Source organism: Plectropomus leopardus, chromosome 11 (assembly GCF_008729295.1).
Source record: "Plectropomus leopardus isolate mb chromosome 11, YSFRI_Pleo_2.0, whole genome shotgun sequence".
Taxonomy (NCBI): domain Eukaryota; kingdom Metazoa; phylum Chordata; class Actinopteri; order Perciformes; family Serranidae; genus Plectropomus; species Plectropomus leopardus.
In genome coordinates, this window is record NC_056473.1 from 24,647,209 (window position 1) to 24,663,497 (window position 16,289).

Below are 16,289 nucleotides of genomic sequence, written 5' to 3' on the forward strand. Positions count from 1 at the left end.
ATGTTGTTTGGACAATAAGTGAGCAAAATTCTACACAGGTCAAAAACGGTGATACTCTGCAAAACTCGCTGTGAATTAAATGGAACACCCTTACGAAGGCTCTGTGCTAAAATCCATAAGCGTATTTTTATGGTGATGTGAGCCAAATAAACAAGCGAAATATGGGTGTTTTGTCCTTCTCGACTTGTGAATTTGAGATATGCTGCCTTCTCACATTTTTTGGAATATGCTCACACTGAATGTGTTTGTTTGTTTTTAAGAAAATAATGCAGAAAATAGTTCTGTTGACCGTGAGAACTGTGGAAGAGACGTTGTTGTTTTACATGTTTTTATGCTTCGAGCGTCACAAGCAAAATGCTTTTCTCCTCTGTTGTGAGTGAACTTTGGCAAAAACCTCTGAATCTAAATGATGATAATAATAATCTATTTGCATGGAAATATACAGTTCCTCTGGGGTAAAAGGGAAAATGTGTTTCTTTTTTATTTGGATGACCTGATCCCAAAAATCCATCATGCATAATTTGGGTATTAAACCACTGTAACACTCATGCAATATCAGCAGTTTGCTGAGTTAAAACCATCACTAAAAATCAATTCTTTACTCTAAAGAGTTTCCCATTGATGTCAATGAAAAATTGTCATCAGCAGGAAATAACTACAGTAAAGTTCACACAGTGTGTGGTAGGTACTGTAGACACCCTCTCTTTCACTGCTGCTGCTAACTGACTCAGTAACACGCTGCTGTCATGTTTACATTGGAAACACTGGAGGCAGCAGTGAAAAATGCTTCTATTTAAAGGCATCTTAAGAGGTACCTGACTGGTGCTAAAGGGGGGCAGCTATGAAGCGAGAACAGACTTGCGCCATCTGTGGCAAAGTAGACCTGCCAAGTAGAGCCAAAGGACCACTCTGAAGCTTTTCCCGAGCCCGAGTCAAGCTGGCTGAGGAGAGGGACTGATGTAGTGTGACAAGCACTGAAGCCCCAAGACATCATTAGTGAGATATGGTGACATTCAGCGAGGCCAGCGGTGTCAGGGGTCAGGCTTTGTGGACGTTAACAAGGCTCTGAGGGCACCCTCAGGGTTCAGAGGTGTCTGCCCGGGAGCTGGGAGAGCACTGTGGCACTCAGGCGGTTAAAAGATTTGCTCTGAGATTTCCAAAATCAGCAACAAATGAGATTTAGTATAGGCAGTGACAAAAGCAGGGATTTTGTCATTGTTAATGGGCAGAATTTAATGAGGCAATGGATTTTAGTGTTGTATGTAGCGGTGAGGGATTAAATGCAAAATGAACTTTTGGCAAAACCGCAGCACTAATAAGAAACAGTCAATGGAAAAGTTGATGTCATCTTTAATAAGCGGGTCACAAGTGGATAGTGAGGTTTACAGTGTGGTTAGATTGCCTCTATATAATTTTTAGCAATACATAAATGAGAGAGATCTTTAATTTTTATCCCTTTATGCCAGCCATAGCAGTGACCACAGGCATTATTGTTTTTTTGGGTTGACCGTCCGTCCGTGCATTTGTCCCTTTCTTGAGAGCACAATTTCTCAAGAAGGCCTTGATAGAATTTCTTTGAAATTGGGCCAAACGGCTACTTGGACTCAAAGATGAACTGATTAGAATTTGGTGGTTGAAAGTTTATGGCCAAGGTCACATGGACCTCAAGAATGTATATGATATTTGTGACAGTATGTCACACTCATGTTACATACTTTACTTAATTACAGAATGTACAACTCTGTGCAGTAATATATTTATTACTTCTTATTATGTATGCAGAACATTTACTATCATCCTGTTAACATTTTGTTTATTCTTTTGCAGTAACCATTGACACAAATATATATTTCTTTATTTATATTTTGTTTATGTTTATTTTATGTAGCCCTATATCTTAACCTACACTGCTTTATGTCTTGGATTCCAATTTTGCTTTTACTTGTGTGATTTTCTTTTTCTCTGTCTTATAAGCATTGTTGGAGGGTGCCCAAGGCCTAAGATTTTCATTGCCAGCGACTCATTCTTTGTAATCATTGCGTACATGATAAGAATAAAGAACTTGAAACTTGAACTGAAACCTGGAGCCTAACAGCGCAGCAAGGGAGATAAAGACATTTTTGACAGAAGAGATTTCATCTCACAGGCTTCATCTCTGTTAGTGGTTCAAGGTAACACTCCATGAACCCCCAGCTATTCAGGCCGTCGGGGTTTTAACTAAGGAGAAACAGTTTGTCCCTAGCTTACCTGCCCACCCACTCAACCAGAAACAGGCCAAACCTTTAGGCAAAGCATGACCACGGCCAAAAAACACAACAGCATGAGTGAGTGGGTTTCTGTTTATATGTTTTTATTTATGTGCATTTGTATACTCATATGAGTATTTGTGTGTGTGTGTGTGTGTGTGTGTGTGTGTGTGTGTGTGTGTGTGTGACCATTTGATCCCTGGAAAAGAGAATTAAAAAAAGGCTCTGCTCCACCTGGTTCAAAGAAAACACATTTAAAAGGCAGTGAAAGCATAATGGTTGGATTTAGATTAGTCATTGCTAAGCGCTGAGCTTGTTACAATGTTTCCTCTCTGTAATCCGGCCGCCGTCTCTCACACAACCTTCGCTGTCTCTGGTGGTGCTAACATGCCGCTTATCGCCACCCCTTTTGAATAATCACACAGTGGCATGATGACATTGGCAGCTGTATAAGCTTTTACCATTATGCTTACGAGGGTTGTTTGTCATCTCCTCTCCACACTCCACACCTTCTCTATGAGGGAAAGAATCGATTTGTTTTGGGGTGGCTGCTGTTGGTTTTGTACAAACCGCAGTGTGAGGCAGCTTACTGCATGCTGTGGTTCGGAGCGACCTTACCCTACATCTCTCTCTGTCTCTCTCTCTCTCTCTCTCTCTCTCCGGCTGTAAGACTGCACTTGATGTGTACTTTACTGTGCTGAGGTCTTTATATAAAATGATAGGGTTGGCAATATTCTATATTCTTGTTTTTGTCAACAAATCCCATGACAAGACCAAAACCAACAATGTGTTAGTTCATCTCCCAGTGCCTAGCTTGTCTGCAGCACTCAGCCCCCACAGTGCCCACTGAAGATGTAGATGTTTCAGTGTGAGTCATAGGAAGGACAGGAGGAAATAATGTATTTGCTGAGTACTGTTTTCAGCGGCACATTTACTGTGAGTGTTTAAGGCAGTATACAGGTTGCATATGTCCACGGGTTGTGACCAGTTCAACTAAAACCTGAAAGAGTGATTCATCACTCTCAGATTGTTTACTTTTAAATATTTTTTTATGCCTGGACAAAATTTTAAATAAAATGATCCAGTAATTACCAAAAAATATACTGAGTCCCAGGTTGGGAAACACTGATTTACAGCACCAGAATAGTGCATGTGGGATGACCTCCATGTAAACAACAGTGCCCATGTTTATCATAATGTCTGGCCACTAATGGGGTTTTAATAGTCTTTGGACAAGAATGGTGATATAGGATACAGAGAAAAAAAACTGAATCTGGCTCATACCATAGACTGTATGTAAAGAGATATACAGTGATATGCGTATATATATAAGTCGTCCAGACTTATCTCCACAAAAATGAAGCTGAAACAGCCTGAATGTGGCTGCTGCCATCTTGTACTAGCAAGATCATTTGGAGCCAGAGTCTGCCCTGTAGGAATCTCCACAGGGTGGAGTTTTCGCCCATATACCCGCCAGACCAATTGCAAGCAGTGCCATTGATCACAAGCACACAGATTAGCACAGACAGCTGTCAATCAGTAGATCTAACCCCTTTTTCATATCATCAAATAACTAATTAAAACAGAACTTATCAGAAAAACAAACGCTTGAACAAACACAATAAGAACAGCCTTTAACCACAGAAACCAATATGGGAAGAAAAAAAATTTGACATCTACTTTAGCTTGGTTGATGTCTCATCTGCTAACATGGAGGAGGCGGGGTTTATGACCTAAACTGCCAGCCACTAGGGGGATTACATGTTTTGGCTTCATTTTTAAAAAAAAAAATGAGTATCAACAAAGTTAAATGCCGTCCACACCAAGGGCAATAAGTGTAACTGTGAGCTAGAGCGCTCAACTGGCCAAAAAAATTACAACACTGACTCGTGTGAGTTGAAGCCCATCTGACATCACCGAACCCAAACCCCCCAAAAGGTGCTTGTCTGTTTTTAATGTCCGAGACACACTGGCTGCGTGGCAGTGTGAGCCAAGCACATCTCTAGCAGAAAATGGACCAGGTCGGTGGATCAGTGATTCTCCAAACTGTATTGCCCCATCAGAGAAACTGTCTGCCCCGGCCAGGAGGAGGGACAGAGAGCCTGGCACGGAGCCTGGCTGCTTCTCTTTTTCTCTCTGTCTCTGCCTGCAGAGCGAGAAGGGGAGGGAGCAGCTGTCTGGTGCTGAAATGGGAAATGATATCAATCAATCAATAGGTTGTATAATATCTTTAACATATGTTGATAATATATGTTAGATTTACGTTTAAATAAGTATGAATTAGGTAGCCTGACTCCTACCTGACCTGGCCAATCAGCGCATATTTTTGGTCTGAATATGGCATGACCCATTGGGCTTTTCAGAACCAGTTGGGACCCGTCGTGTTCAGGTTGAGATCGAGAACTCTAACACGAGCATCCGCACTGTTGGATTATCACATTCTGTAGACAGTGGTGCCAAGAACGAGCTGTGCGCTACCGCTGTGACGCACTTCAAATTCAGAAGGATTTTGTTTGGCTGTCATTGTTTGTTTGGTTCATTAAATTGCTCTGAGAGTGGTCCCAATGATATCATTTGCCACTGTCATTGTTGTTATATTTGTGGCGTGGACTCTCAGGCACTGAGCGGCTGTGACTCATGAGGTACAGCACTGGTACCCAGCTTTTATGTCAGCATGTCAAAGTATCCTTGGGCTAAATACTAAACCCTGTATTGCTTAGCTGTGCCATCAGTCTTTGAATGTGTGAATGTTAAAGTGAGTAGCAGGTGGCATGTATATAGCCTTGGCCACCAGTGTGAATGTTTGTGTGAATAGCTGAATGTGACATGTAGTGTAAATGTAAATTTAGTGAAAGATGCTTTACAAGTGCAGTTCCATTTACCATCCATCACGCTGCCATTCACTTTAGTTACAACTATTTTTAAAATGATATAGTTATTGTTATTGTTGCAGTTATCGTTCCTAGTCTGGATAGTTCTTTATCCTTTAACATATCTCCTTTCTGCATAAACTGCAGAAACAGATTTATAGATCAGAGCACAGGCTGTCTCACTGCATTACAAACAACAGCGGCGCAACTTCTCCTTACGCATTAGACAGGAAAGCCCTCAGGACACTGTGCAAGAGATGGAACAAATAGTTTATTGCTCAAGCGGATCACAGACCTAGGCCATGTTGAGACCTCCTTCTTGTCTCGTGATTACTTCTTTGTGTGGTTGTGTTTGTCTAATCTTTGTGCCAGACCTCAGGTTGGTGCTTATTCTGTATCTCTGTGGTCTCATTAGTTCTCCATCACTGGCTCGGTCTTCAGGAAGATATTGATCAGACCTTGTTTTTCTTGAGAGTGGGTTTTCGTACATATACCCAAAAGATACATTTTAAAAATAAATTAAAAAAGACCAAATTACATTATGTATATTGCACTGAATGTTTTTCTAAGGCAATGTTATTTAAATAAGCTGTGAGCTGAATGAGCCAATGTTTAATCATTTGCATGAATTGGCTATATAAATGAAACACTACATTTTCAACAGTAGATGGCTGTATCTGTATAATAATCTGATGCATCTATCAGTTGTAATTTTGCTTTGCTGATAATAATGTGGTGTGCAGTGGGCAGCAGTGCAACAAGGTTAGTGGTGTGCAGTTATAAATGTAATGAAATGAGATAAATGTTAATTAGTCTGGGGTCACTTGAATAAGGTTAATGGCTTCATTCTCTGAGGCAAAGTTTTCAACTAGGTTAGGAGCTGCACCGCCCTCAGTAGCTGCGCTGAACGTGTTCTCATTCAGACCACGTGCTTTATACTGTAACAGCATGTAATCATGAAATGATCACAGCTTGAAACAACTCCAACAGCAACAAGTGAAAAGGGGTAAAGAAAAAAAAGAATTGAAAAGAACTTCATCGAGTGACAAGTTGGACCTTCAGACTTGTTGTGCAGGAAATTCACAAAGTTTAGACACGCTTCACTTAAGTGCTCTTGACATTAAATTGGAATCATTTTAAGCTTTGTCACCTTCAGCAAAAGTTCAGCAAAGCGCGCATTCATCACTGACCGTAATAATGCACAACAGCATGTGCTTAAACTGCTTCAGAGGATAAGTGACTCCTCTATAGTTTCCCTCCATCTACGCATATTCCCTCTGCAACTGTAGTAGCACTTCAAGTTGGCTTTCAAATATTATTTGAACAGCTGACTGCCTTTTGTTTAATTAGAACGAGCTGTAATGTTTGTCAAAACATCGCCACGGATCCTTCACACTAGATGCTTTTTTGTATCACACGGCTTATTTATTTATTTAAAAACATTGTATTAAAGCAGGACATGGCTGCATTGTTAATATGCTCATCTTGGACATACAGTGGAAAAGTGCCCTAACTGCAAGAATGTATGGAAATTCACTGCCTGGTTGTGTCTTCCGTGTTCAAACTAAGTGGAAGCCGAATGTGCTTTCAAACCTCACAAATGAAAAAAAAAATAGATGTTGTCTTTTCTCTTGTCTGCTTTCAAAAAGTGTTTTGGCTTTTCTTTCACACATAAAATGTGTTTTAGGTCACTGAAAGCAGATCTTTTGTTATTCTGTCCAGGGTGAAGATTTGAAGAAACTTTTCATCGTTTATGTGCAGACAGAGAAAAAAATAATTTTTAGGCGTGAGATGTCAGTGTGTGTGCTGTTATTTCCGTTGTGAGGTGTCACAAATGAGGTGACATTTCATGCAATGGTGGACGTGACCAAAATAGTGCCGGCTCTAACCTTATTAGCAGGACTTGTTACATATTTACAAATACATGTGCAGTTACTACTCCACTGTATCGTGGGAGAGATGCCTCAGAATACACCGCAGAGGCCACTGCACCGCAAAGCCTTCCAGTAACAGCTTTTTTTCAGGCTTCTGATCAGCCAATATCTCCTTCTTTACATGTCCTCAGGGTAATGTCATATCACTGCTTGTTGGTTTGGCATGCACTTGCAGGCGCTTCATCTGTGTTTTGCATTTTCATACGATTTTTATGACATTTTTTATGAGAATGCATGTATAGATGGGATTTTTTTTGTAAACAAAGCAGGGGAAAACCTTGTTTTCAGAACTATCTATGTACATGTTGACTAGCCCTTTTTAATGGGCAGCAGACAGGTGTTTTTTGTTGTGTTTTTTGTTTGTTTGTTCTGAAATGGGACTTTATTTTGACGACTGTTTCTTAATTAGGGGTTCCTAATTAAGGTTATAAAGTGCAGTCTTTTATCAGATTTTGTCTCTTAGCTTGGATACGAGTTTCTCACTTATCAATATACATAGCGAAACGTGCCAAATCTGTTTTTGGCTGTGTGGACAAATCTGAAGAAATATCAAAGCTACGGGTGCCTTTAATCATTCTTGCTACTGTCAATCATGCTCACAGAGCAAAAAATATTCAGATACAATCCTGACAGAAGAACAGAAAAATGCTGAGTGCACCAGTCATTTTAACTGGCAAGTGGACAGGCATTAAATGATTTGCTATTGTGTGGCTTTTGGCAAGGATGTTTGGAAGCATTTTCTGCAACTTCAGAAACCAAACTATAAAATGACATTTACCATTTGTGGTATTAGCATTTACTGTCACCCACCCCCTACCAATCCTGTGCATACCCCAGCAGCCTCCAGGACTTCAAAGGCGCCTTCTCTCTGGCACACTGTACAGCAGCCACTTTCCCTCAGCATCTCAGGGATGAAATAAATTAGATTTGCTTCACATCTCTGCCTCTCTTTCTAGTTATTGCTTTTGGAACACAGCTGGGGCCGTGTTTCTTCACGTCCACAGTCTGTGGGACATTGCAACAATTTCAGGAATTAGAACATTAGTAACGACACAATAGCATGTGACAATAACTTGGTAAAACTATGATTTTTTTCTCTCTCTCTGTGTGTGTGTGTGTGTGTGTGTGTGTGTGTGTGTGTGTGTGTGTGTGTGTCTGTGTGTCTGATCTCCCCAGGTTCTGTGGGCGCAGCAGCAAGTGGTGAAAAAAAGGAAGAAGAGGGATATCTATGAAGACCCGACAGACCCTGATTTCTCCAAGCAGTGGTACCTGGTGTGTGATTGTCTCTTATCTTTGTAGCCTCGACCTAATTAGTCCATCATTATAGCAAAAGTGATATTGACAATAGTGCACTCTGCAGTAGCATTTTAAAGTTGCATCTGTATGACATTATGTTCCCAATTTTTTTATATGTCAGAATGCCTTTTAAGAGTGTGAGGCCAAGCAGAAAGTTCGCTGCATCCAGACATGTTTGTAGCAAAGGGTTGCCCTAGACATCTTTCAGTTTCTACTCTGCAATTATTTCCAATTAAATGTTGAATGCCTTCTCATTCAGGCCTGTCTGAACAGCACAGCAGTCTGGTCTGCAGAAGCTTATAAGGATACCTGATCTAGAGATGTATTCATTATCGCAGTGGCAGTAGTTATTAATTCCCTCATGGTCAGTCAGATAAGCATAAATTGAATAGCTGTCTTTTAGACTAACCCTGAAGGATTTAGTTGCATAGGCTTCCTACCAACACAGGGTTCCCACAGTCAAAGGTGTAATACAATGCATCCTAAGATGCTGGGTTGAATGGAAAATTAAATGTCAGGGGAGATCGACTGCTAAACTGTATCACCTGTGAAACATTGATAGCAAATGGCCCCGACTCTGTGTCTGTTTCGTTATTCACAGCTTTTTGTCGGAGATGCTTCAATTTGTCCTAATCTCCCCTTTTTGCCTTCTTTATATGCACAAAACCTGTGACACTGCAACGGATTAATGACAACATTGACTACCAAAGACATAAATCACCAGTGAATAGAAGTTGTGAAACCACCTCTGCCATTCAGCATTAGACCCCTAATCTTCAGAGGACTTAAACCTCTTTTTTTTCTCCTATATAAAGTATTCCACACAGCTCTGAGTTTAAAACCAAACAAAGACAGTTTAGCTTATGGCATTGGCCACCAGTGCTGAAGTTTTGTCTTGGTAGTACGACCAGTTTCTAGTATTTAAAAGGCTTTTATATTTTTATATCGTTGATGTGTACGTCCATACATCTTTTCAATATGTTAACCAAGGAAACACTAGAGCGAATTTCTTTGAAATTTGGTGCAAATGTCTACTTCGATTCAACAATAAACTGATGAGATTTTGGTGATTAAAGGTCGAGGTCACTGTGACCTTATTAATCTCATTCTTGTGAACACAATATCTCAAAAATGCCTTAAGAGATTTTTTCAATTTGGCACAAGCCTGCACTTAAGAATGAACTAATTAATATTTGGTGGTCAAAGGTCAAGGTCGCAGTTACCTAACAGAACATGTTTTTGGCCATAACACCAAGAATTCATATACTCAAATTCTTGATGTGATGTGATATCCAAAAGGTCAAAGGTCAACTTTAGTGTGATATAACAATATTCTGTAAAAACACTTTTCTGGCCATTATTTAATCTTGTAGAAAAAAAACTCTGCACACTTACACCCATGCAGTGTTTCACTTTGTTCTGAGCCTTTGGGCTGTCAGACCTCCATCAGAGCTCGTGTTCACGCTCTGATGAAGACCGAACGCTCAGAGTAAAGTGAAACACTGCATGAGTGTAAGTTAAGTGTGGATTTTTTTTTTGTTTGTTTTTTTTTACAAGTTTGGACTTTTTGATGTTTCCAGCACACTGCCAAAACTATGCTGGGTTCAGCAGTAATTGTCTTGCGTGGCCATTATTCATTACCATAACTCTGGAGCAGAATGGGACACATTTGGTCACATACTGAACTGGTGACACTATAATCTTGGGTGCCCACCTTTAAACCTAAACTGTGCTAACTATATGATGTTTTGTGCAGCTAAGGGAAAGATGTGTCTGCAGTAAACTGTAACTGCAACTTGACGGGTTTGCGGAGGCATACAAGAGCTTGGCGGTAATTCTAGTTTTATTCTGGTAGAGTTCACAGCAAACATTTACTTGAAATATGTATTGAATGTTGCCAGTTCAAAGCCTACATCCAGGAATTTAGGCTACTTACCAAAGCATCCAAGCATCCTCAAAGAAGTACACATGCAGGAGTCGTGCCCTGTGGAGAAAAATCAGCAGGAAACAGAGGAGGGGGCAGAGAAGGTTGTTTGTGATGTCTTTTCCATTCCTACGGGTTTTTATCTATAACCATCTCTTTCACCTCCAGCGCTCACTTCTCTTCATACTTCTTCTCGCTGTATGATTTTCTGTTATTCATCCAAATCACGCTTTACCACTCCGTATTCCCCCTGCTTGTCTCCCTCCCCCTCCTCTCAACGCTCGCAGATTGCTATTTCTTCTGCGAGAGAGGCAAATGCTCTTACCGAGATTTTCTGACCTGCAACAGGTTGTCTGTCTTTTTTTCTGACAGCATAACTACAGGAGGCTACTCACACGGGCAGCTCAGCCGGAGGAGGCATGCATGCCAGGGTGATGCATTAAAATTGGATTTTAAGTGTCCATGAATCTCTTCTGATCTCTCCTCTTTATGTCATGGTGTTTATTTCTCTTTAGAGCATTTGTGTATTTAACATAACATTGTGCAGCGAGTAAAAGGTCTCTGCAGATGATTTAAGCCACTCTGACACCGATAGACCTTTTCTGCTTGTCTGTCTGGGAAGTGTCAGTCACAGAAGATTGACGGCTGAACAAAACCCTTGTGTCTCTTCCAGTCCAACCCAACGCACCAAGACCTGAATACCAAAGCAGCCTGGGCTCAAGGCTACACAGGAAGAGGTGTAGTGGTGACTATCCTGGACGACGGCATCGAGAAAGACCACCCTGACCTCATCAGTAATTATGTAAGTCAAAACTACAAAGAACTATGAAGCAGCCTCCATACCTCTTAAGACTGCATAGTTCATCGAATTTAATTAATTTTTAGTCAGACTATAGTTGGGTTAAAGTTTTATTTATAATTTATTTTGTTATTTTTTTGTTTGCTATGTACAGAGGCCATGTCCTTGCTGCAGCAGCCACAGGTTCGATTCGAACCATGGCCCTTTGCTGCATGTCATCCCCTCTCTCTGCCCCTTTCATGCTATTACTATCCTGTCAATCAAAGGCAAAACGCCCAAAATATTATCTTTAAAAGAAAGAAAAAAAAAACCAATGTGATACTGAAAGCAGTGCTCTGTTGATTTAATTTGGGGTAAAAAGTTCATTTATTCATAGTTTATGTATATTTTGCTTCTAGGAGATTCACTGGGAATAAGTTTTATTTTGATGCAAAGATTTACAACGTGGAGTAAAAGCAGTGTTCAGTTTATTTAAATTTGGAAGTGCAATAAAAAGGTTTTGTCCCCAAAATCAATGAATAATTATGCTCTCAATAGTGACCAAAATAATCGTGCTGCCTCCACACCTCCACAGATTTTCAGAGATAAGTGAAACGAGAGTTTGAAATCAAAATGACATGATCGGTGTCCTAACATTTTTCACTTCTTTCTTAGGACTCTGAGGCCAGCTATGATGTTAATGACGGAGACGCGGACCCACAACCAAGATACACGCAGCGAAATGAGAACAGGTAATTTGACAAAAGCAACATTCAGCAACGCTACAACTAGAAATATATCTCAATAAGCTTTAGTCTCTAGAGTAATTTGACACACAGGCACAGACTTGAGTCAATGCATTCTTACAGTGGGCTAGTGCATTCAAAAACTGAGAAATCATTTATACTGGGATTTTCTTTTTTTTTTTTTAACACCCCTTGCTGTTTTTCACTCATCACTAGCCTACATAAATGTTAGTTGACAGGGAACGACACTGGTGGGAAAGCACCACGTCTATACGGCTTTTGGTCCAGTGCTTTTGGTCAGAGCATTTACATTTAGGAACCAATTATATAAAGTTTAAATGCACTGGTGCAGTCATTCTGCAAAGTCCTGAAAGATTATTCCCTTTTTTTCTCTTTTGCTTCAGTAAACAAGCCAAGCTTCTGTAGCTGCATCTCAAGGTCCAGCCCGTACAGCCCACAGCCACTTATAATACAATACTTGCCCTCAGTGATTTATGCTCTTCCCTTCTGGTCTTTGTTGATCGCATTAAAACGTGTTCGCCCCAATTTAATGATGGAACAGTAAAGCTCCGGCAAGGGCAAATCCTAAACCTTCATCTCCTCGCTTTTCCCCGTTTCTCCAAACACCATGGTCTTCTGCCTTAGTCCAATCCCCCTGGAGCAGATGAGAAGCTACATCCCGCCTCTGAAAAGCACAGCAGGAAATCTCTCTCTTTTCTGGGACGTCTGCCACCAAGTCTTTTTGTAGTTGTTTGTTGTTTGTTTTTGGTCTTTATTTGGGGTTTCAAAGCACTTGCAGTTGGTCAGAGGGAGAGGCGAAATCAGCTTAACGAGTTTTTATGAGACTGTAGAAAGTGTTGTGTGAGAAAAGAATCTGAGCAGATGTGATCTGAACTTTGACTTTGTTTATTTTTCTAAACTCTGTGTATTTGTTTTTTTTCCTTCTCCATACAAAACATGATCTGTTCATCTACTGTATTTACTAATCTTGAAAGAGGCTAGTATCAGCAGTTTTTTGCACGGAGGCCTTGTTTCTTGTCCTTGCCGACAGCTTGAGCAGCCATGCACAGCGACCCCAGCCCTTTCTGTCAGTGCAAAGTAGATCCCACTCTGTCCTGCTGATGGAACAAAGCACTACTGGAGGGGATTACTCCCTGCCTCTGGTTCACTTCAACTCCCCAACTGCACCATGCTATTTCTTCCAAAAGACACACATAATAAAAAAAACAGAGTGCATAGATTTGCACCCACACACACTCTACTACTCCTGACAGTGGAATTGCCAAAGCAATTATCTTGGACTGGATCAGTTTATAGGCATGGAATGAAAAGCAAGGGTGTGTTTGTGTCTACAGCGTGGAGCTGCGGTGTTTGGTGTGACCTGTGGACAAATGATATCCAATGAGTTATGTAAATCACGACAGAGTAATGCAGGCCGACAGTGAGTAATGCACACAACCCCCTCACAATGAGATTATATGAATATATTCATAGGACAACAAAAAGCAAAGCAAAGTCGGAGGCAGGCATTTTCCATAGCCACGAAGGCAAGTTCATTTGTACTGGTGACACGCAAGGATGATTTTTGAATTTTCATCTCTCTGTTTTTGCTGCGAGATGCTCTGTAGTTTTGAGTGGGCAGAGCTGGCAGATAATGTTGAAGGGGGTGCAGGCTAAGTTGAAGGCTGGTTGAAGGCTGGCCAAGCAGGTAATCCGTTTGTGCTTCATCATGTCAATGTTCGTCCTTTTTTTCTTCCACTTTTCCTCTATTATGTCAGTTTGATGTGGACGTAGAGGGTGAAGGCCAGAGCAGAGAATAGTAGGATTGATTTCACCTCCTGTCCGCAGGCTGTCATTAAAGCAGAACACTCTGTATTTCTTTCTGACAAGAGGCCTGTGCAGTACTGTGATGATAATGCATAGATTTTTGCATATGTATCAATGTATGAGGCCAAACTCTTTGAATATAAGGTTTAATATTCATGATTACAGCATGATTTTTAACCATGACTGATAATATTGATTTCTCACCCAGCTCATAGTGATAAACACCCTGTGGGCTTTTTTTTCTTTTTTCTTTTTTAATTTTAGCGTCTTCAGTATTCATCCTGTTTCTTGCATTTAAAGTTCCAGTGTGTAGGATTGAGGTAAATATATTGGCAGAAATGGAATACAATATAATAAGTATTTTTTCTTTTGTGTATAATCACCTGAAAAATAAGAATTGTCCTATTTTCATTACCTTAAAATGAGATGTTTATATCTAAATTGGGAGCGGGTCCTCGTCCACGGAGTCTGCCATGTTGCATGTACATGTTTCTACAGTAGCCTAGACTGGACGAAACAAAGATAGGGCCATTCGCACGTTCTATATGAATTATTTAGGGTTGTTACTGGCGTTGGATTACCTGGTCAGTTTTTTTTGGAGGAAGAGACCTCTGCCGTTAATGTGACTCTCAGTAAAACCTCCTAAAAAATGAACACTGAAAGAATTCTAATTGGGAGTTAACACTTGACACACGGGGGAAGTTTCAGCTGGTTCGCTCGATGCCACTAAATCCTACACACTAATCCTTTAAATAAATAAAACACGATCTTGTCACTAATTAAAACAATATGATACATAATACTATTTTTAACAAGCCATTTTAAATTTGCGGATCTTAATATATGAAACAATTAAAACCTTAAATGTTTTGAGTCATTAACTTAAGTATTACATAATTATATTCACTTTCCTGGGACCTCTGGGGTAAAACTTCCCATTTAAAGATGATAGAGATCATTATTCACATTAGATCGTATTCATTCCACATCAGAACAGCACACTGCTGTGCAGATTTTCAGTTGACTTATTTTAATTTGGGTGAGATCTTTGGTGTGGTGATTTAAATTTTTCTCTTTTAGGTTGTTACACTGTCTCCATCCCTCTAACTTCCCCGTGGAGAGCTATTAGCTCCTGTAGGGAACTTTTCACAGGGGGCCATTAATTGAGATCCACATGCCTGCATTGTAAGATTGCGCAGTGACAGCCTTTATTGGAAAATGATTGGCATGCTACACAGCCGCGTGTGCCCTTCAGTCCACACGAGCCCATCAGCACCAGAATACTAACGTGACTCAAACTCAAGGCTTGAAAGATGAAGGAAGACGTGTGGTAGCTAATCTGGTTGATGGCATTGAAAAAAGACCAAGAGTAGTGTTTGCACGCTTCTGTCACCTTATCAAATTACTTTGTCCTTGGTAGCTTGTGGCTATTTGTTTCTCTGACCATGAAAGTGCTTCTTCAGCAGAAATGCACTGTAAAGGAAAAATGGTGAATGCACCTGCACTAGTCGCTTCAGAAGAGACACATCTTTTTCATTATTTCGCCTCATTAAACTTTTGATTTTTTTATGACATTAGTCAAGGTCGAGCAGACAGCCCTCGCAAAGAAGTAAACTAGCTGGTTACTTTTAGCAGGGTCCTTTTTCATTGATCTTTTTATTCTTAGTTTTTGAAAGCCATTAGTATTACATCCAAAGGCAATACAAAGTGATATACAAGCAGTGAAAAAAAAGTATTTTCAGTGCGATGAATTTAAAAATAGAGCGAGAAAAAATATTGTACCAAAATCTCTCACCCTTGATTGACTCACAATCTATTACTTTTCATTTTTAAGGGATGGCTTTTAAAAAGGAGACATAACATAACTGCAGACATCCACAGAGGTGGAGGTAAAGGGAGAAATAAAATTAACCCTTGAAGCAATTTAACTTTATATAATTGTAATATGTTACAGTGAAATATTTGGATACAATAAGGAAAAATAAATAAATAGAAAGTTAAGTATGTTCATTATCTTAACATAGGTCTCAGAGGTTTGACACCCATTTCCCCAGAGTTGTATAAACATGTCCATATGTAGGTTTAAAGAGACAGTAACCCTTTCCATCATATAAATCTCCATTGTCACATCTGTTCAGTTATTTATAGTAGGTCCAGCATGCATCATCCATCTTCTTGTCGGAGCCTTTTTCCCTGCTGACTGCAATATACCAATTAAATATTTGTCAATACCCTTTGCTTCCAGGCGGATATAACCTTATTATATGGCTTTGAAATCTAATGGTATGTTTGTGTTAAGAATGGCCTGTATTGCTTTGTGCATTTCTTTCCAGTAATTCTGTATATTTGGGAATTCCCAAAAAAACACTGTAGTGGTTCCCAGTTTGACAGACACAATTCCGGTAATACTGAGTATTACTATTATCATTATCATAGTGTGCTGTTATAGGAGCAGTATTAAAGATAATCCAGAAAAATTCTTTCCATGTACGGGATTTTTTGATTTTTTTGATATCTTCAAAAAAAGGATACATGCAAGACTACCCAGCAGCTGTGATCTGCTCTCTCTCGCTCTCGCTCTCTGGCACAAACATAAACTTGCACTCTCAAATTTTATGCATTTCCATGCGTGTTCTGGCACACACAACATGAGATCCTGAGACGCCTG

The 16,289-nt window shown here is 40.0% G+C and overlaps 1 protein-coding gene across 2 annotated transcripts in view; it reads left to right on the top strand.

Annotated features, from left to right (window-relative positions):
- The window catches only part of furinb (furin (paired basic amino acid cleaving enzyme) b), a 94,796-nt gene that overhangs the window by 42,728 nt on the left and 35,779 nt on the right, over positions 1 to 16,289 (top strand). For both annotated transcript variants that reach the window (XM_042495967.1, XM_042495968.1), the window contains exons 4-6: positions 8,227 to 8,322; positions 10,944 to 11,072; positions 11,724 to 11,800. In XM_042495967.1, the coding sequence (XP_042351901.1) occupies positions 8,227 to 8,322; positions 10,944 to 11,072; positions 11,724 to 11,800 (302 nt within the window). The remainder of the gene's footprint in view (positions 1 to 8,226; positions 8,323 to 10,943; positions 11,073 to 11,723; positions 11,801 to 16,289) is intronic.